At 33.0% G+C, this 21,645-nt stretch overlaps 3 protein-coding genes and 1 long non-coding RNA gene across 4 annotated transcripts; 3 read left to right on the top strand and 1 right to left on the bottom strand.

The window, feature by feature from the left end:
- The first annotated feature begins 4,760 nt into the window (after window positions 1-4,760).
- LOC120164962 lies at window positions 4,761-7,501 on the top strand. Its single transcript, XM_039174581.1, has 3 exons — window positions 4,761-5,178; window positions 6,815-7,076; window positions 7,261-7,501. The coding sequence occupies exons 1-3, from the start codon at window positions 5,002-5,004 to the stop codon at window positions 7,326-7,328; spliced, it is 507 nt and encodes a 168-aa protein (XP_039030512.1). The 5' UTR covers window positions 4,761-5,001; the 3' UTR covers window positions 7,329-7,501.
- Window positions 7,502-7,604: 103 nt separating this feature from the next.
- On the bottom strand, window positions 7,605-10,728 carry LOC120164961 (FT-interacting protein 7-like). The gene has a single exon (XM_039174580.1). It carries the CDS (start codon window positions 10,572-10,574, stop codon window positions 7,614-7,616), a length of 2,961 nt encoding a protein of 986 aa, XP_039030511.1. The 5' UTR covers window positions 10,575-10,728; the 3' UTR covers window positions 7,605-7,613.
- Window positions 10,729-13,292: 2,564 nt separating this feature from the next.
- On the top strand, window positions 13,293-13,920 carry LOC120164963. Its single transcript, XR_005519769.1, has 3 exons — window positions 13,293-13,349; window positions 13,618-13,705; window positions 13,802-13,920. It is a non-coding gene; the product is annotated as an uncharacterized LOC120164963 (long non-coding RNA).
- A 1,423-nt stretch (window positions 13,921-15,343) lies between these two features.
- LOC120164912 (probable arabinosyltransferase ARAD1) lies at window positions 15,344-16,336 on the top strand. Its single transcript, XM_039174542.1, has 2 exons — window positions 15,344-15,763; window positions 15,845-16,336. Exons 1-2 carry the CDS (start codon window positions 15,344-15,346, stop codon window positions 16,334-16,336), a joined length of 912 nt encoding a protein of 303 aa, XP_039030473.1.
- The last annotated feature ends 5,309 nt before the right edge of the window (window positions 16,337-21,645 follow it).

The raw sequence follows: 21,645 nt of genomic DNA, 5'->3' as shown, positions 1-21,645 counted from the left end.
CGGTAACTAAGGAAAAGTATAATTATTTTATCTCATTTTTAACTGTTAATGATAAATTTATCGTATTATTTTAGTTGAATGATATACTTTTAATTGTTGAAAAATAAAGTAATCCATATATTATCAAGTATATAATTGACTGATCTAGAATGTATTTTACCCTCAATTTTTTAACCCGATTTCCCAGTTTGGGATAATGACAACACAACGTGGAAAATAAGCAAAAGAGTAAATGGGACCGAATTTCATAAATTGGGGGGGACTTACTTAGGCATGTCATGACCCGACAGATTACATGTGAATCTGACTAACAAAATATCATGAACGTTAACAAATATAATAAGCATCGCATCGTATTCGTTGGCCTGATGGATACAAATCCAATCGGATCAGTTTAAAATAAGATTGGATACACACGATTGAATCAGAACAAATTTTCATCAATTTATTAATAAAATAATATTTATCCAATCGACCCATTTGCTCGGTATATACCAAATCCAATATTTAAAATTATTTTCGTTGATACCAATTTCAAACGCATGATTCTTGCAAGAGTTTCATTCTGACATTGATATTTTAATAATTACCTAACATTGATCTTGATAACTAAGTTTAACCTTTTTAATGTTTTTTTATATTTTTCTTAAAATATTAGAAAATTTAAAGTTTGGACAAACGGACAAATTTTCTTCTGCATCCGTAATTTTTATAAGGATAAACTACGTGTTTAATATTTAAAAGATAAACTACGTAATATCCCTAACGTGGGATATAAATTTTCTATTTTTCTCGATATAATTCATAAGTAATTTAATTTAAACACCAATCTCTTATTCATCATCAATCATTTTAAACACGTAATATATTATTGAAAATATCTTATGAAATATAATATAAAATTATAATTTTATGATTTGAACCTTCACCTTTTTCCATTGAAAATGTACCTCAAAAATTAAAAAAAAAATCTACTTTTTCAACATTAGGTTACCCAAAAAAACTAAATCAATTGACTTTTTTTAAAAATTTAGTCCAATTAATTCATAAATATAAATGTGTTATTTAGACTCGTGTATTAAAATATGGTTAACAATTAATATATTAACTAAATATAATTTCGTAATTCAACACTACATGAAATAATGATTCGTTATAAAAATTTAAATTATATGTATTTATATATTATTATTTTTATTAATAATATATAAAAATTATGTACAGATAATTCGTCATATACTCATCCACTAAAATATCATATAAATCAAACAGCAAAGGGAAACAAGGACGACCGCCAGCTTGTTTTATGAGAGAAAATGCGGAAGACGCCAAGAATCATTATTATAAATAATGCGTAGGTTGAGAGGGTTTTTTTGGCCATAAATATAGAATATTCCACAGCATATTGTGCCTACCTACGGACTACGGTATAATTATACTATGAATAATTAAAAATATTATATATACATTCTTGCGACACGCGTTTTCTCTACTCTTGTAACACAATCCTTATAGTTTTTGTACGTTTTTCGCATTCATGTGTAGTCGTCGGGTTCTTGCAAAAAAATTATCACGACATTTATTTTCTGTTTAGTTTGTCGGTAGTCACGTATAATCACATCCCCTCTTTTGATAAAAAGGTTGTTTGTCAATGTAATCAAAATTGTGTAGCGAAACAACCTACCAAATTGTTTGGTTCGCTCACCACTCCCTTATCACTTTGTAAAGCGTCTCAGACAGTGAATTTTTATGAAGGTTATTAAGTTATGATGTTAGTCGTCATTCTCTATGGAATGATTTAATTTTATTCGTATATTTAGGTTTAATATTTTTTTTGTATAAATATTTTGGTGACTATTGTCTCCAGATTTCTCTCTATATTTTATGCATATTGTTATTTTGATTCATTTCATTATTAATGAAATCTTGTTGTCATTGTTAAAAAACTACATTATCTATACTATATGTAAAGTATTTAATTGAAGGGTGAAGTACATAAATGGTCCATCGACTGTATGATACTATTTTATTAAATCTCTCGACTATTGAAAATTATAAAATGATCCTTCGATAATAGAGTGTTACTTTGTTGAGTCAATCAACTATTAAAAAATATAAATGATCACTCAACTATTCATTATGTTCTAAACTCGTCATTTTTTGTTAAAATATTGATGATATTATAAGCTGAACGTTAACATGTTGATTGTAATATTATAAAATATGATCTCAAAATCTCAAACGACTATCATATCATAGTCATCATGTTAACGTCTATATTAGACAACCACCATTTTTAATAGAAAATGATGAGTTTGGTTTGGAACATAATGAAAAGTTGGGTGACCGCTTGGTAACTTTTAATAGTCGAGTGATTTAACAAAGCAACATTCCATAGTCAGATGACCATTTTATAACTTTTAGTAGTTGAAGGACTTAATAAAGTAATAACCTATAGTTGAGGGACTATTTGTGTATTTACCCTTAATTGAATTGATACTATGATATAATTGATCAATTCATTAAATTTTATAAAATAATTATTTTCATGGTTCAATCAGATAAGTCGAAGGATTATGCAGTTTACAGACCTAATCTGTTTATATACACAAGTACCGATAAAAATTTAAAAGTTCAAATATTGTTTAAGAAAAGGAAAACTGCAGGAAGATTAAACTTTTATACTTCATATGCGGACAGAAAAATGGGAACACTTGGTAGGTCTATTAAAGCCGACAAAGTTGAAAAAACTTAAAAACTCAGATATCGACCGAGGAGGACATTGATGTGAATTGTCGCTACTATAATTCTAAATACTTGAACCATATTTGTACATGTATTTATATCCATCCACTAGTCTAATATAAACATCTCAATTAATATTCAAATACAAGTATTTATGAAATAATTTGTCTATATAAATTCTCAAAAGACATCGATGATAGGGTTAAATTTATAAAATATTTAAGATTAAGATTAATTTTTAATATTTGATTGAATAATTATTTTATTTTGTTGAAGTATTTTATATCAAAACCATCTTCTCTTAAACTCTCAAATGGAGTGCTCACCAGGAAAAGTAAATTATTTTACTTTAGTAGATAGGGTTGTTCGCGTAATCATATCGTAGTTTCGACCCGAACCCGACGAGTTTTGACCCAACTAGATTCGATCGTGTCAGTTTTTTTTTTTAAAAAAAAAAAAATACGGGTTCGGGTCGGGTCGAATTTTTTTATACATTGTTCGGGTCGGGTTTAGGGTGGAAAAAATCCGCCCTACCTGACCCGAAAAATATATATAATTTTACCTATATATTTAGGGATAATTACAATAATACCCTTCTAAATATATATTTTTTCAATTAAGTCATTGTTTTTATTGAATAAAAATATTTTTTTATTATTATTTAAGGTCGGGTTAGGTTTATAAGTCATATATTCTGGTCGAATCGGATCGGGTGAAACCTTAATTTTGTCGGGTCGAGTCACGGGTAGAAGACCCTTTCTTCTCGGGTCGGGCCGTGTGGCCCAAAAACCCGACCCATTGCCATCCCTAATGAAGCCGGTGGAAGGATTTTGTTTTACTTAACAATCAAGGTTTGTGAATTAAAGATCCTTTCACTATTGTAGATTTATATCTTGTCCTTCTTTGTAAGGAAAATTGTAACCTGAAAGTGAAAATTATTGTTCAGCGCTTACTAACCAAATTATGCAGCAAGCGTCGAACACCAAGGTTGCAAGTAGAAGCAGCGGCGTTAACACGGGGCCATGTCAGTTTTTATGATTGTGTTATCGGTGTAAGTTTGAGTTTCATTTTTATGATCGTTTCTATTTAATGATGAACGTTAAAATATTTTGCAGTCTTTGAGACTCGAATCTGAAATATTTAAGAATAATAATGATTCATTTCAACCATTAAAATAGCTTGGTTCATGCATTTTAATATCTATTTTTTTAATTATCTTAATCTTTAACAATTTTATTTTTCGATATTATTAATAAAGATGCCGCAACTTGTTAATAGAAAATGAGATGATGGTCTAGATTTCATGAATATGGATCATAGATCTATTTCGATATTGTTTATTAAAGATTGTTGAATGAATATATACGATAATTCATATATGTGTATTTTGTCTTGCGATTATTAGTTCTTTTAATCATACAAACACGAATAAGACATAAATGATTGAACATGCCCAAAGAAAAAAATATATGAACTAAACAAAACGTGTTTTAATGGTATGGTCCTGATTCAACGTGAACCGATGAGTTTTCCATTTGGACGAAAGGTTGGACAAGAGCCCACTTCATTAAGGTGAACCATGTGGAATAGTCCAAATTCTGCTGGACCATACCCCATTTATAATTATGAAAAAGTTGTGGGGCTAATGAAAACTTTGGTGAGAATGGATAATGCATCATTTGTATCTGAATACGACTTTTAAGACGACATTTGTATTTTCTAATTTAATATTTATTTTGATATTTTTTATATAATCACTGATATTCGATCTATTAATCGACCGACCTAATCTATTGATATTTATTTTGATATTTGAATCAATAAATTTTTAATGTTATAGTTGTATTTTTTTTGTTCGATTTGACATCTTGATGAAATCTTACATAAGAAGGTTCTGTTTAATTTTAAACTAGGTTTAAATAATTTATTAAACAGATTTTAGATGGTTGGACATTTGTTTAAAAACATGACAAACAAATTGTGTTGGACTGTTCAATAACAAACTTTAATTAATTAACCCGATATCCGACCCATATAGGAAGAACGGATAAATCCGGCTTCTTTTCCCACCAAACATCGTGAGCAACGAGACGCACCAAAGAAACCCTCGCTCGCTTCTTCGATTTCTTCGAAGCTCTCTCTTTTTTTAAAAAAAGAAAGAAAGAAACCCAATTCTTATGGTGTTTTCATCAAAGAAACTTGCCGTGTTATCTTACAAACAATAATAATTTTTTGTTGTTTGAATTTTGGGACATTATGGAGTCTGCCATGAAAGTTTCATCTCCAATAATATTTCCCGTAAATTCAACACCAAAATTGGGAAAAAATAACTACATTTCTTATGGTTTCGGATCCAATGGATACAATTCGATCTCTAAAATCCGCGCAATTTGTTCCAATGGCCGTGTTTCATCATCTTCTTCTTCACATGAGGTTAGTTTAGCTACATTCCTTTCCTTTTATCCTTTTCTCTCATAATATTTATGTGTATTCGTATTAAATGTGATGTGTTCACTTAGTTTTCTTGATTGAGAAATTGTAAAAAGGGTACCCTTTTCTGTTAATTTCAACTTCATCCATTTTTTTCTGTCAAAAAACCCAGTAGTGTTTTGCTATTTGAATTACAGTGAATATATCATTGTCAAGACAGGACTGCCACTATTACATGTGAAATTTTTTTCGAAGTATTTTTTTCCTTGTCTGGTTTGTTTTTCTTTAAACTAATTCTACTTGTAAAGGGTTGAACTTTAAATTTCTCCATTTGTATGCATTAAGAAAAACTTTAACAAGTATAATGGTGCTCTTATTTAATCTTCATTAACCTTTACAAACACTTATCCTATGGCCATTTTAGTGTAACTAGCGACTGGCCAGTGAAAATTTTCATGAACTTTTGTACGGTCTGGATCTTTCATTTGATGCTTGTTTTCTATGTTCAGAGTAAAACCTATGTTGCTTCTACTCCATTTTTCTTGAAATATCGGATGCATATTTGGAAATAGGTACTCTGGAGATGTGGCACTTTCAAGGATTTCTTTTATATACATGATAAATGTTGGCATATTCGAACTTAGGTACCCTTGGAGGTATGACCCTTTCAAAGGTTATTCAAAATACATAAGCTTTGACGACGACAACAATAACAATAAAACCCTATTCCTATATGCAATGGGGTAAGGGAGAGATAGGGTAGTAGGTTGCCCCTAACGCATGGTTGAGAGCAGCTTCCGTGGAAGACCTCCGGCAGTCAAAAAATTAAAAATAAAGATAAATGCAATGCATGTATAAATAAATAAATAAATAAATAAATACATATTTGAACAGTCTTCATATGCGCTTCTGTAATGGGAAGTAATCCCTGCTAATAAATCCCTGCATAATAATCTCCGCATATAGACAGAAACGTAAGACCCGACTAAAATTAAAAAGAGGAAACATGAAGAAAATGATACACAGAAGTTAACGATAGCAAGCTACGAGAAGGAATAAAGTCAAATGGGTTAAAACCTAAACTAAGGCAACACTAATCCGCTACCTTTGTTCTAAGCCTTCATTAATTCCAATAATAGAAACAGTGTCAGACTAATCCATATATAACACTCACACTCGAGTTTGAGTTACAAGGTGAAAAGCAAAGGTACACTTTGCATACAGAAGCAAACAATATGTTTAAATGGTTAAGAAATTCGATAGAAAAGATCATTTTTTTCTTTTGTATAGAACTATGTTAGAATTGGTGCTAAATTTTAGTATTTTTGTTAATTTTATTTAGACTGTTTTCTTTTGATTTCTAGAAGCATTTACAAAGAATAAAATGCGAATAGTAACAAAATACAAGTAGCAATCACACCTATCAAACAAATCCTCAATTGTTTGGAAAGCCTTGTTGACTTTGTTTTTATCACGGTGCCTCGTTTAGGTTCATTGAAAATCATTATCAGATTGCTTTGATATCGGTACTGTTAAGATAATTCTTCTGTCAGGTTGTCTGAGTAATTACAATTATTATACACCTTCAACATAGGTTGGCTATGGTGTATTTTTGAAAGGGTGAATTTTGATGTCACAGGCTGAGTCAAGAGCAGTGGGAGATGCACACAGACGAAGAAGCAGTCTTGAATCACTATTTTGTTATGATAAACCTATTCCCGAGGAAAGAATTGAAGAGCCAGTTGGGGTACATCTTGCTGAAAAAATAGTTGGAGATAATCCCCGTTGCATTGATTGTCAAGCCAAAGGTGTTGTCCTTTGTTCCACTTGCTCTGGTTGCGGATTATACGTGGACTCGATATTAGAGAGCCAGGGTATCATTGTCAAAGTCCGCTGCCTAGGTAAAGTTGATGCTTCTTCAATGATTTTTATGTTCCTAAAAGTATTTTTATACTGTCAATTTCCTGCATCTGTTATGTATGATATAGACCCTTAAAACCTGTTTATCATGTGAAGAATCCTCTATAGAGTGAATAAATTAGGGTCTTACAGATGCTTCTAGATTAACTAAAGTTCAAAGTTCAGGGTGTGGAGGAACCGGCAATGTTATGTGCTCGGAGTGCGGTGGCCTAGGTCATCTAGGACCCAAATAATTTGCCGTCGGCGTCGGCCTCTTTACTTCTGGGGAAATTTGTTTTGGCCTTTATATGTAGCATTTGCACATTGGATTTTCATTTCTTCAAGTCATGTAGTTCATGATAAAAGAAATTTGATAATGTAATTTGATTCGTGCCATTTTCTAATGATGTATGCTTTCGTTTTAAAATCTGTCAATTACATGTCAGTTCACAGTCATTTATAAGGAAGATAATTGAAATTGTAAAATAACAGTAATATCACATTTTAATTATTCTGAAAGATAATGGTGTATAAAGAGTCTACATAATTTGATCGGAAAGCGACGGTAGTCGCCGAAAGAAGATGATAGGAAGCGATGGCATGTCACCTCGGAACCTAGGGTGTCGCAGGTAGTAAAATCCTAGCCCTAACACAAACACCTTGAATGGTACAAGGTAGAAAAACAATGAAGCAAATAGGCAAAACACTACAAAAATGCCAGTAGCTCTTGGATCCCTCCAACTAAACAAGGACTCTAAACGCTCCCCTTGGACTGCCAAATCACCCAACAATGTTTGAGCTCGGCCCGCGACTGCTCGTAGACGATCATAGCGTATTCGTATGGTATCTGATGATCTTGTGGTTGGAAATTCATCGAATTCTTCGTCGAGCTCGTCCAGACTTGCACCTTCTACATAGGATAGTCTCGAGTCCACATTGAATTGGATTTGTCGACTACGAGATCTCAACACTAGGATTAAGAAAGCGTACAAGAATATAGTAGGGAGCACTAGATGCGGAGATATCACCATGGCTACGAGCAACCCGTGAACCAAAATCGTAGTCGAAGGGCGGGTCCATGTGCGAATCTCGTCTATCCAACGTGCCAAACTCGCCACACGTGACAAACACCTCACGACCCTGAACCAATTTGCCTTGCTCCTCCTCATGCTCCAGACGTGTGTATCATTGTCGAATATGGATTGAACCACTTCTTGTCCCAGAACTGGCTCGGACCTGGCTAACCTAGTCGTCACTATACGCATAGCCGTGTGGCGCAGAGTTTCCTGTTGGACTGGACCCAAGGGGCTAACATGGTGCATTCTTGGTAACATTGGGCTCCCATAAGCTTGCATTAGGCTTAGCCATGATGAGCAACAAAATCTAACGGCTAATTCAATCTCACCCATTTTCTTGGCCCCGCTTGGTGACAATACCGTGAGAGTATATGAATTTCGATATACCATATTCGTATTCAATGTCGATAACCGTATATGAATTTTACCAAGACATAGATCTTTCTCACCCTTATATCTTCCGTTATCGAATACACCTATGGTAAGTACTGTACATGGATCGTATACATCCCACGTATATTGCTCGTTCCATTGCGGATTAAACCGATCGAGAATTGCACGTGTACGGATCCACTTGGGCCCATATTTGGCCACCACGTAAGCATCCGTGGTTCCACATGTACCATCCTTGGTCTTGACCGGCAACAAATTTTTCGCCCCTCCAATCCCAACATCGAGCAACCCAATGGGAGGTTTAGCTAGCTGCTTAGACGTGGCTCGAACATCGCTAGTCACGTGAGCAGCTTCATCAAGCACGTGGTACCCACCTTCTAAGCAGACTCTGACGTGGATTCTCCCTGCGTAAGGCTTATTTTCATCTCCATTCAAATTGAACCACTTTGATTTTACCGCCGTTTTATCGTCGGTTCTCCTATCGATGGTTGACAAGTGGATTTTAGCCTCACCAACTGCCTGACCATTACTGGCGTCTTCAACGCCGACCACCAAAAATGGCTCAAATGGCTCAGCGGCCACGAATACCAAATCCTCATTCCATGCCGACCCGACTTGAGTCCTACTAGTTTTGAAAAGTTGACTGCCAAGCTGAGCCTTGACATAAACTTCTGGACTCCGAACCTTAGCTTCGGAACCTAAATCAAGCTGCAAATCTTGGGTTTGGATAACCGTTAGTCTCAAATACCAAAGCTTTGGAGAGAGATAAACCTTAGCTCGGGTCTCGGGTATCAACCCACCCGAATCGGATTGCCAAGCTTCCTGGAAGACTTCGTCGGCCTGAGTTCCGAACCAGACGGCAATCATCACATCATTTCCGGCTGACTTATCGGATTCTTCAAGACTGTACCATTGAGGAGCTAACGGACTATCTGGTGGAACCCTTTTCGGCACTTCTTGCAAATCAAACGACACCGTTCCTAAACATGAAGAAGCTTCTTCCTTCTGTTCTTCGTTTTTCTCTTCTTCAATCCAAACTGATACTTCTAAAGTGCTTGAACTCAGTCCCTCTTTGTCGAATGCGAAAACTTGGTCCCAGTCTTTGTCGATTTGGGTTTTTGTTTTGATATTGTGAGTGCCAATGACTAGCTTGGCATGGAGGGGACAACCGGCCAGTTCTTTGCTGGCTACTTTTGCTTTTACGACTCTTACGTATAAAAATGGCATACGGTCTACGAGATCGTACCCGATACGGTTGTGATCACCGGAGAGTGATCTGAGTTCTAGGTCGTTGATGATAAGTTCAGTGCTTTTTCCTGTTTCAGCCTTGTCTTTTTCTGTCTCTGCCGGCGACTCTTCTTTAATTGCCACTGATCTGTTCTCCAACTCTGCCGGCGCTGGATTTGCCTCTGGAGTTGAATCTGCGGCAGTCTCTTGTGGTTGTTGGTTACTAGTCTCCGGCGGCGGAGAGTTTGGTTTCTCTTCTTCTTTGGGTACTTCTTCTTTCGTCTTTTCTTCTTCTACTTTCTTTTCCTCCTCTGGCTTTTCATCCTCCGGGGGCTTCTCCTCCACTGTCTCTTCTTTCTGATCCGCTGCAGTCTTCGCCGACACGGGAGCCGCATCCTCGTCAACATAATAAACTTTAACACCAATCTCACCTTTAACCTGGGAAAAAACACTCCTTTTCTCCAAGGGATAATAAACAAGACTCTCAGCTCCGGATTTCACAAAAAGACTACCAGACAACTTGATTTTCCCGAGAAAAGTGCTTCGTTTCACAGTTTTCTTATCATTGTACAGATTGATCTCCAACATCTCCGACGCCATTGATTCAACATCATGAACCAGAAACTCCAGCTTCTCATCCCAGACAGGATTCAGATCCCTGAACTTGGTCTTGGTTCTCCTTCTTTGCCCATCGAAATCAGCTATGGCGTAAGCACTGGCCGTTCCTTGCCCATCTTTCGGCATCAGGTTATTGGCGTTGCAGATTTCAACTATCAGCTTCCTGCTGCCATTTTCAGCCGCCATTCTTGTTCGTCAAACACTATACAGAGAGAAGTTCCGATCTGGGTTTGGAGAGATTGAGGAAATAAAGCAATAAGAGCGAGAATGTACTGAGGACTGAGGAGAGAGCCGTTGAGTGAAAGTGGAGGAGACATGGCGCTGGTGGGGGTTTATTTTATAAAGGGACGCATTGAAATTTGAAAGCGAGTGGAGCGTGAAGGCTCCAGGGACGATAAATGAACCGTATCGAATTGTGTTCTTCATTTAGTTTAGAATTAAATAAAATAATAAATAATGACTACTGAATATAGAATTTAAAGTTCGACTCGTAGGTGGTCGGTTGATGGCTTTATCAACGGCCAAAGGCCTGCTGTCATCCTTGACAAATTGATATCATAATACTGCCCGTTACTTTAAAAACCCAGCGAAAAGCATGCTTGTCCGAATAACACTGACTACTCTACAACCCTACACAAATTAGAAAATTATTTTAAAAAGTACTGAAAAAATTACAGAATTTTATTCTAACTTTAATTTTTAGACAAAAATACTGTAGAGATACTTGTGGGAAACAAAAGTTATACGACTAAAGTAAGGCGTTATCGGTTTTGTTATTATTTTAGATAATAAAATCGATAAAAATAATCAAAAACATCATTATTTTGATCGGTTCTAATTACCTATATAGGTAAACTTGGTAAAAAAATCCGGTCAAAAAAATGATATTTTGGATAAAACACTACCTAAAACAACATTTTTTACCGGATTCTTTTTACCGCATTTACCTATATAGGTAATTAGAATCGGTTGAAATAATGATTTTTCGATCATTTTTTACCGGATTTATTATTTAAAATAATAACAAAACCGATAGCACCTTATTTTAGTCATATACTAAGGCGTCGCACCGTAGAACTGCCCAATACTTGTACTTTAAAAAAATTAATGTGATCATCGTATTATTTTTTGTCTTCATGTAGCATTTCAACTCAAAAAATAAATTCAATATAACTCTTTGACTAATATTTTTTTTTCGTTTAATCATTATGGAACTGACGTAGTAGTTCACGATATTGAAGTAACAATATATTATATTAATATGACAGTCTACGATGATTGATAAAGTGAAAGTCTAATTGTCACGTCAGTATCATAAACAGTCATATAAGTACTATGAACCATCACATTATCATTGTAACGGTTAGGGATGGGCATGGGTCGGGTTTTTGGTCCACCCGACCCGAAAATGAGAATAATGAGTCATCTACCCGAGACTCGACCTGACCTGACCAAAACAAGTTTTTACCCGACCTGACCAAAACAAGTTTTTACCCGACCCGAAATAATAAAATAATTTATTTTTATTCAATAAAAATAGTGACTTAATTGAAAAAATAATATATAGAGAGGGTATTATTGTAATTATTCCTAAATATATAAGGTAAAATTATATATTTTTTCGGATCGGAGTTTTTTCACCCTAAACCCAAACCCGACCCAAACCTAAATTTTTTTAAAAAATCCGATCGGGTCGGAACCCGTCGGGTTCAGGTCCCATGCCCATCCCTAGTAACGGTCAAATAAAAAAATATTAATTAAAAAATTACATTAAATTTATTTTTAAAGTTAGTGAACCACATTAAAAAAAATAATATGAAAACTATATTGATTTTTTTTAAAAGTACGTAAACTTACCGGGTTTTTTTGGGCTTATTTTTAAAATAAAATTTTAAATTAATAATTTATAGTATTTTTTAACAATTACTTTCGATTACGATAAAATGGCGATGCATAGATTTTTTGCGCGCGCTTACTGCCCCAAAATTCAGAAAAATTTAGTAACTTCCTTTTCTTAAGAAAATCACTTTCCTCCTATGGCCTAAACCCTTACGCCATCCCTTAACCGTTCCCCTGATTCTCAACTCAGTCACTCACTTCCCCCTTAGCTTCTCAACCCCCGACATCTTCATATTTTCTTCTTAATTTTTTTCTTCCAAGTATTATTATGAATATTAATCTCTTTTGATGTAAATTATTTGTATTATTACTAACTTGGTTTCTTATTTGAAATTTGGAGAACTTCATTTCGTTACTCGCAAAAGGAAGGAAAAAATCGAGTTATTTTTTTTTTAAATTTCGTAATGAAGGAGGATGGATTTCTGTCCTAGTAGTTCCAGAAACGTTTCTGTAGAACGCCTCAATGAAGGTGTTCTGTAAGTGATTTTCTTGCTCATAAACAGTGTTTATTTTTCCGAAGAGAATTTGATTCTTTGTTTCATTAGTTATTTTATTGATTGATTTATTTTGTTGGTGTTATAATTTTTGCGGGAAGGTATTGGAAGAATACAATTATGCAACCGAACCTCAATTTATTAAAGATTCAGCTGGCCAGGTAATCTTTCTTTCTTTATATGTAACTTTTAATTTTGGGACTACTTTCTGCTATAATTTAGTGGAATTGAAGTGGTATAGGTCTAATCAAGATGATATGTATCGTTTTGTAAATTTTGTGCAAAATCCATTGTTTTCAGCTATTTGTAGTATCCCAACCATTAGGTTGGCTGGCTGAATATGCAATCAAACAAAAGAAGAGATTGTCTTGCTAACCTCATTGTCGGGTGTGTTTTAATTGAGTAAACTGTGTTGAGTTGAGGAGTTCAAGTTTCATTACCCTTAGTTTTGTTTGTTGATCACTTGATACGAGCTTTCATGTTTTTGACTCGCATTTCTATTGCTAATTTCATTATGTAAAGTCCGTTCAAGATATTTCCGATTCACGTAGACGTACATTGGATAAAGGTATGCTTTATTAAGTTGCATATATGCCATGGAAGAAGCTATGTGTTTTCAACTTTTGATAAAGGATCACCAATACGTTTCACCAAATTCATTCTTCATTGGTGCTCTGATATCAAAACATTTTAACATTTATTATTACGGGCTCAACTTTACTTTTACATGTTATTTCAGTTTGTTGGCATGGTTAATATAGTGTTAGCATTAAATCGCTTATTGCAATCTGACTTGCAAACGTTTTGTTTCTGGTTTTAATTTCATCGTGAAACAGCTTTTGATAATATGAACAGCCTGAGGATTTCATTACATATCGACGATTATAGTGATGAAGTTGTTGAAATTGCTAGACCTTTTATGAAGTGTGTTTTATTCTGCCTAAGTCTCATTTAAATGCTTGGAATTTTTTTGCCTTTTCCCCCTCAATATTTTGAGATGTTCTTATCTGCATTGTGAAGATTGGCCTTGAACGGAATTTCACTAGGGGGCGCAGATCAGAGCTAGTAGAGGCTGCATGTCTTTATCTTGCCTGTCGGTGAGGAATCTTTTCTTTCTTAAATTTGTAATTTGGTTACATGGAAATACCATTGCCTGAACTTGAAAAATGGTTTGTTGTCTAAACTTAAAATGTGATGATTCAACTATTTATATGTTAGTTTAAGAACACAAATATTTCGGTATTTTATGTATTTTAGTTAGTTTTGCAAACTCAATTTTCTTGTCTGAAATTTGTTACTCAGTGCATATTTTGACTAAAATATAGGGTTATGTAGACGTGGTAATTTTTTTTTACTTCAAATATTACATTCTCGTTTGTAAAATATCAAGGGTGATTCTTTACCATCTATCCTTTGTTTTTGTACGTGAAGTGTTTGATCTTTGTTTCTTTCAAGTCTTACTTTTTGAAATTTTTGTGGTATTTGCTACTTCCTCTGCAAAACACAGTAACTTGCGAGTTACGACTCTTTCCTTCATCTTCTCGTATGATAAGCATATGATATTTTCTTTGGGATAGATTTATGCCTTTAGTTTGTCTTGTCCTCTTGTATGCTTTTTGTTAAAAAATTGCTTTTTGGTCCTATGCCATTCGTCTCCGTCGCGGATACTATCTAATTCTAGTGGTATCATACCTATGCCATTCGGATTTGAGAGTGTTGAATACAGATATACCAGACTTTTTCCATGTATTTGAGTATCATTCCCTCAGACCCATGATATTAATATTAATTTTAAACATCTCATTTGTATTCATATCGAATTCAAGTAATAGTTCACATCGAAATTTAACCAATCCTAACTTCAACTACAAGTAGTCTAAAAAGACTGAAGAGGGCCCTTTATTCCCTAAATGTTTGTTTGAAAGATTTGTTGGAATTGTCTCATTTGTGGACAAAATAATAAACATGAGAGGGCAGACATTGTTGAAAATGAAGGTATGTCTAAGGGGTATAGATATTAGCTTATTTATTTGACTCTGTCCTACTATATGTCCAATGACAAGAACCGACATGTTTCCTTTAATAATTGTAACTTTCTCTTATCCCGTAATAAACACATTGCTTTTAACAAATTATATATACATGTACATAGGAATAGGGTTATGTTGTTGTTGTTATATATATACATATACCCGATTTTATATTAGAGGAGCATACTTCTAAAATTTTAAGTAGGGATGAAATTATAAAATATAAGTGGACGAAAATAAATTTTTAATAAAAAATACATAAAATATATATGATAATTTGATTTTTTTTAGAGAAATGATTACTCCACTCACCCTTCGGTCCATTCTTATATGTATATAACAAAATCATTTTTTTCACGTTTATGAGATTAAGTATGATTTGTTTATATTTTCTGTTTATATCCTAAAAGTTCATGAGATTAAGATGATAATGGAAAACTTAAATAATAATAAATTAAATTTCTTAAAATTATGTTTAATTCTAATTCGAGTCTAACTAATTTAATCACGAATTAGCCTCTCTAGCAGCTGCATGACTTACCATGAGAAGTTATTCGAAGGTGATTTGATATTTGTGCCATTCTTTTCGTCTCTGAGTTACAATCGTTATTCGAAGGTGATTCGCCCTCAAAAGAAGAGCAAGAACTGGGAATTACAAGCCAAATTGGTCAAGTTTTTGAGGAATCAAAAGGAATGGAAAGTTTCAGGTGGGAGAAATCATGTGGTTCTGGCTCATCATCCCAATAGTATGCTTTATGCCAGGATGCAACTCTGGCCTGCAATTTTCGTATTTTCCGATTTCGAAAGGTATCCGATCAACATAGTGAATGTCGATAAAGATGTGATCGCGCCTTGCAAACATTTAATCAGAGATTATGTTAATGATTCGTCAGATTTCGATAGCCGGAAAACACTGCTGTTCTTCCAAGGTGCCATACACAGGAAAGATGAAGTGCCCCTTCTGTTCTTTGTTAATATTCTCCGAACACATACTTCTAGTTTGGTTTTTAATTAATGTCTTTCTTGATTGCAGGGTGGATTTGCTAGGCAAGAGTTATTTTATCTTCTCCAAAACGAGAAAGATGTACCTTTCTCATATGGGAGTGTTCAACATAATGGAATTCGCAAGGCAAGCCAAGGTATGCATTCATCCAAGTTCTGCCTAAACATTGCCCGCCAACCGCCTGTTCGACTCCCTTATGAAGACGTTCTCGACTACTCTGAATTCTGCATATTCATCCGAGCTTCAGACGCCGTGAAAAAAGGGTTCCAGATAAACCGAATCCGGAGCATCACGAAGGACGAATGGACCCGAATGTGGGAGAGATTGAAACAAGTCGAGCCATTGTTCGAGTTTCAGTATCCATCAAAGGAAGGCGACGCGGTTCAAATGATATGGCAGTCATTGGCTCACAAGGTTGCTGGTGTGAATATGAAAATAAACAAGTCTAGGAGGTACTCTCGTTTTGTTCCTCGCCATAGGAGAGGGCTAAGAACTATACCAGAACCACTAAACTTTCCGTGACTGTTAAAAGATTATATAAATGATTGTTTAAACCTATCTTAACTATATAATTACATCTAAATGTAACTATATAATAATTTTTTAAATACGAAAAAAATATTCTGTTTTGTAGAGTGAATCAGGTTATATATACCGTGACGGATTTAGGAACTAAAAAATGGGAGTTCAAAATTCTAATGTTTTATTTAAAAATTTGGTATGATTTTTTATTTTATTTTTTCACCCACCTTGATATATTAAAATAGATTTAATAAAAAAAATTCCAAAATAATGGGTATGTAATTGAATCCCATCATGATCATATACATCCGCTTTTATATATTCACACACAATTAAATTAAAACAATAGTTAAATGAGTTATTATTATTTTTAGAGGTCATGAGTTCGAATATCAAAGCCTATAAGAGTAATTGAATATTAATTGTAAAAAATTTAAAAGTATTTAAAAAATATTACTTTTTAATCAACTTAACTTAATAAAAAATATATAAATACAACCAATAGAAATATAGCTAGGAAATTAGTTTTTTTATTATAATAATTCCTAACCGGATCAAGAAAAAAATATTACACACTTATAGGAATTTTCTGCATTGTCATTGGGCAGGCCTAATTTGAAGGCCATAAAGAAAATGGGATGTTCAATGCAATTTCATTATCCCACCATTAATGGAAAATCGACCCAATAAGTTATGCGGGTAAAAAAAATTAACTCATTGGATTAACTTGAATTTTATTTTGGGATTTACGAAAAATTTTACAGTGGAGAGTAAAATCGTCACGCTTATATGATAAATTTATCTAAATAATATTTTTTTTCTTTAAACTCGTCATGTCGATGTGATGATTTCTAATAAAATATAATTTTTTTAAAATTATCATGTTCGGATGACAAACTAATAAAAAATATATTTTATTAAAACTTATCACGTTGACGTGATGAGTTTCAAGTCATTATAATAAATATCGTAAATTCCTAATTAATTTTGGAAAACGTTTAATGGGCTAATATTTTAACACATCTGACCTATTGGGGCAATTTTGTCCACCGTTAATGGCTTAGATGTTGATTTTCTTGGCCCACTGAAATAGATATCCGTGTTTTTGAGGATTGGACCTTACCCTTTGTTCTTTTAATTATACAGCTAGTATGGCTAAGAACAAATTTTCTTAAAATTATACATATTCTTTTGTTGAACTTTAATTAAAATAATGCTTCAAATAAGGCTGGGCATGGGACCTGAACCCGACCCAATCGGATCGGGTTTTTTTAAAAAAATTGGGTTTCGGTCAGGTCGGTTTTTTTTAAGGTGATATTCGGGTCGGGTCAGATTCGGGTTTAAGGTGAGAAATACTCAACTCGACCCGACCCGAAAAAATATAATTTTATCTTATATATTTAGAAATAATTACAATAATACCCCTCCATATATTTTTTCAATTAAATCATTATTTTTATTGAATAAAAATAATATTTTTTTATTATTTTAGGTCGGGTCGGTTTATATTTTATCTTAAAAAGTCAGGTCAGGTTCTAATCGGATAGAAGGTATATATTTTTCGGGTCGGATCGAATAAGGTGAATAATGTAAAATTTTAGAATCAATTCGTGTTGGGCGAAACCCGCACTATGCCCATCCCTAGCTTCAAATCATCGAACAGACATTTCTATAAATTATATTAATTATTTTTCTCAAGTTTTCCAAATTGTCGAGATTGTCTTGTTACTCTTGTATGTATTAGCGGACTAACGTGTCTTTTGTGATTATCTCGTATGAAAAAAATACGACTCATATAATATTTAATGTATTATAAACTAATAATTATATTTATATAAAAACACAAACTTTACTTTAAATCAACTTACTAAGGATCAGATTGATATGATTTTTTTTAAAAATAACTTTTAAAACTGTTGTAGAAACGAATTTTTAAAAGTGTTGTACCAAAAAGCAACTTAAAATCTAATTGTATAGTATTACTATTAAAAAGTGAGTTTGAAAAAATGAAATATCTATTATAGGCATTATATTGTAAATTAAAAATATAAAATTTAAATTATATTCGCACTTATATATGAATCATATCAATTTAAACTATAATAAATTCAAAAAAATATTATTATATGAATTATATCAATCTAAACTATAAAAATATAAAAAATACAAATAAAAAATATAATTATAGTAAAAAAATATTTTATATAACTTACTATTAATATTTTAATATATAAATCATAAATTTTGTTTATTTTTAAATGATTAAAATAAATTATTAAAAGTAATATATTATTTTTAAGGAAGTTTGTATTAAATTATAAAAATAAAATCTAAATATATAATTGAGTAAAGCCCATGCATCAGTAAGGAAAAAATTATAATTTGCTTTCAAAAGAAAAGTTGAAAATTAAAAAAAGTTATAAATCTTAGCTTTTGCGGTTGATTTAAAACTACTGTTTCCATCGTAATTTTCTTTTCATTTATACCCGTTTGGCATTGATTATACTATCAAAACGGGTTTTTTTTAACTAAAAGTGTTTTTGGAAAACTTTACCAAATTGAATTAAAATAATCGTTCTCGTAATAAATCTCTAAAATATCTAATTTGAATTAGTTAATGAATAAATAAAATATTGATTTTTATAAAAAAATCAATTAAATGTGATTTGTGAGTAATTTTTCATGTGCCTAGTATTCATGAGGATCATAACCATAGGTGGTGGCTCTTATCTCACATGTCAACCTTGCAAAGTTAGGTGGAGACGATAATGGTGCTTGAAAGCGAACTACCCGCAAATTAATTAATTTGTAAAAAAAAAAAGTACATACATGCTGAAGATATTAATTTTTATCCATATTATTATTATTATTATTATTATTATTATTATTATTATTATTATTAAATATATATTAAATACATATATATAAATAAATAATTACAGACCAATTACAACTGGACCGGCCCAGTTACAAACAAACCAGAACCGGTCCAGATCAAACCAAAAATCCTAAACATTTGGGGTTCCAGTTAGGGTTTCCTAACCCTAATCTACCCAGCCACCTCAGCTTGCTGCCGTTGGATCTGGCAAGATCCAACGGTCCAGATGGCTCCAGATGGAAACCCTAGGGTCTGATACCCTAGGGCCACGCGGCGCCGCCCCAGTTTCCACACGGCTGCCGACACTCTTTCTCCGCCTCCGCCGCTGCCACGTCCCAACCGAAGACTCCAGAAGCTAGAATACCAGCCGTCCACGCCATGGCTACGGGGTGAGTCACCACTGGTAGTCCGGTGACTCACCGAGACCCCCTCTTCGGACCGGTCCGATGACAACACCGGTGGTGGCTATAAAAGCCACCACCCCAACCTGAAAAAAAAAAGAAAAGACAGAGACAGAATCGGAAAAAAAAAACAGAGAAAGGAAAAAAAAAACTACTAAACCAACGATCTCAGTCAAACATCCAGCAACCAAAAACAGAAGAAAAAGGAGGAGAAAGACTTACCGAGGAGGCCAAACGCCGGATCTCACCAAAACCTTCGAAAAGCCGAAGGTATTCTTTTTAGATTTGCTCCGATTGGGAGCCGTTTAACGGAAAAAAGCATCGGAACCGTCATTAGGACAGTCCGATCTACATTTAGATGTAAAAATTTTTTTTCCAGGCCACCGAAGACGGTGGCCGGCGGCGGTGGTTGACGGCGGACGAACGCCGACTGACGGCTGCCGGCCGACTGGCTTCTCTCTGTTCTAGAGAGAAGCGAGAGAAAATTTTTTTCTCTCAAAGAAGAGAGAGAGAGGAGAAGTAGAAATGAAGACTGGCCCTTCGGGCCAGCCGGTTTGGACCTTTTATAGTCCTTCCCGAACGACGTCGTTTCGGGAAGGACTATGCGCGTAATTAAACAATAGTTAAACCCCGTCCGTCGTCCTCCTAATTTGTAAACATTACATTTTAGTCACTAAATTGATTTTATAATATTTTTAATTCAGTCTTCGAATTTCAATTTTATTCATTTTAGTCCTTTTTATTAAAATAATATATTTAGGATAAATAACAGAATTAATCCCTTAATTTTAATAATTAATATTTTAATCCCTAGTTTATATTTTTAATTTATTTTATTCTAATATCCAAATTTTAGATAAGTTTATTTTAGTCCCTAAAATTATAAAATAAAGAAATAGCATGTTTAATCCTTATAATTTTGATTAATTATGAATTAGATTTTTAATTTTATTTTTATTATAATTTAGTCATTTATTTATTTTACTGTTTTTAAAATATATTGTTTTAGTGGTATTTTTATTTGTTTATATTTTTAAATATTTTTATGTATTCATAAATATATATATAATAAATAGTAATTAAATTTCTAAATACTTATTTTAATATCGAAGAAAAGGACAGTCTTAATACAATTGGATGTCCTGTTCTGGTATTTTAAAATTAAACAATATTATTTAAATTAATATTTATCAATATCAAAGAAAAGAACTGTCTTAAAGCACCTAGAAGTTCTTTTCTGATATTTTTAAATAAATAAATATATTTTATAATTTTTAAATAATAGGATTATAAATTAAATATATTTTTGAATTTTTAAACTTTAATAATAGAGACAATTTATAATTAAAAAGTACCAATTTTTGGGCGTTGTAGGGGTGCTAATCCTTCCCTAAACGTAACCGACCACGAATCCCTTTTTACTATTAAAAAGAATGAATTTTTTGGTTATAAAACGCAGATCAGTTCAATTTTTTTTAATTGATGTTTTCTTAAAACTCTTTAAAAAAAATAATTTTTAGGTATTCGATCTACCTGACCCAAAAGGCCGATGGCGACTCCCAAATTATTTTTCAAAACCATTTATTCACATCAATTTTCCCGCCAAATAAATATTTCGTGCCCGGACGAAAACCGGTTACGACAGCTTGGCGACTCCGCTGGGGACTGTCAAACTTTAAAATCAATTATAAATTGTCTCTATTAATTAAAAATTAAAATTTATATATTTAATTTTTAATTCTTTCTTTTCAAAATTTTTATATATACTTATTATTTTCATATTATTTATATGTATATTATTTTATTAATGTTTCATTTTATTTTTCAAGTATTTTATTTCATTATTTATTTTTTCTGTCAAAGGTTTGAACATTTCTCCTCACACACAACACTTGCATTGCATAACATAAAGCTCTATAATTGAGTTGTCCCTTTTAAGTGGGAGTGAAAGCGATGTCTTCGTGAGAATTTATTCTCCGTGTCAGACCTAGCAAGTAACTTTCGGGGTTCATATGCTCTATGTCTTCGTG

The sequence above is a fragment of the Hibiscus syriacus genome, unplaced genomic scaffold, assembly GCF_006381635.1.
Source record: "Hibiscus syriacus cultivar Baekdansim isolate YM2019G1 unplaced genomic scaffold, ASM638163v2 tig00111558_pilon, whole genome shotgun sequence".
Classification (NCBI taxonomy): Eukaryota; Viridiplantae; Streptophyta; class Magnoliopsida; order Malvales; family Malvaceae; genus Hibiscus; species Hibiscus syriacus.
Note: the sequence above shows the minus strand (reverse complement) of the source record. Positions and strands in the feature narration are given on the sequence as shown.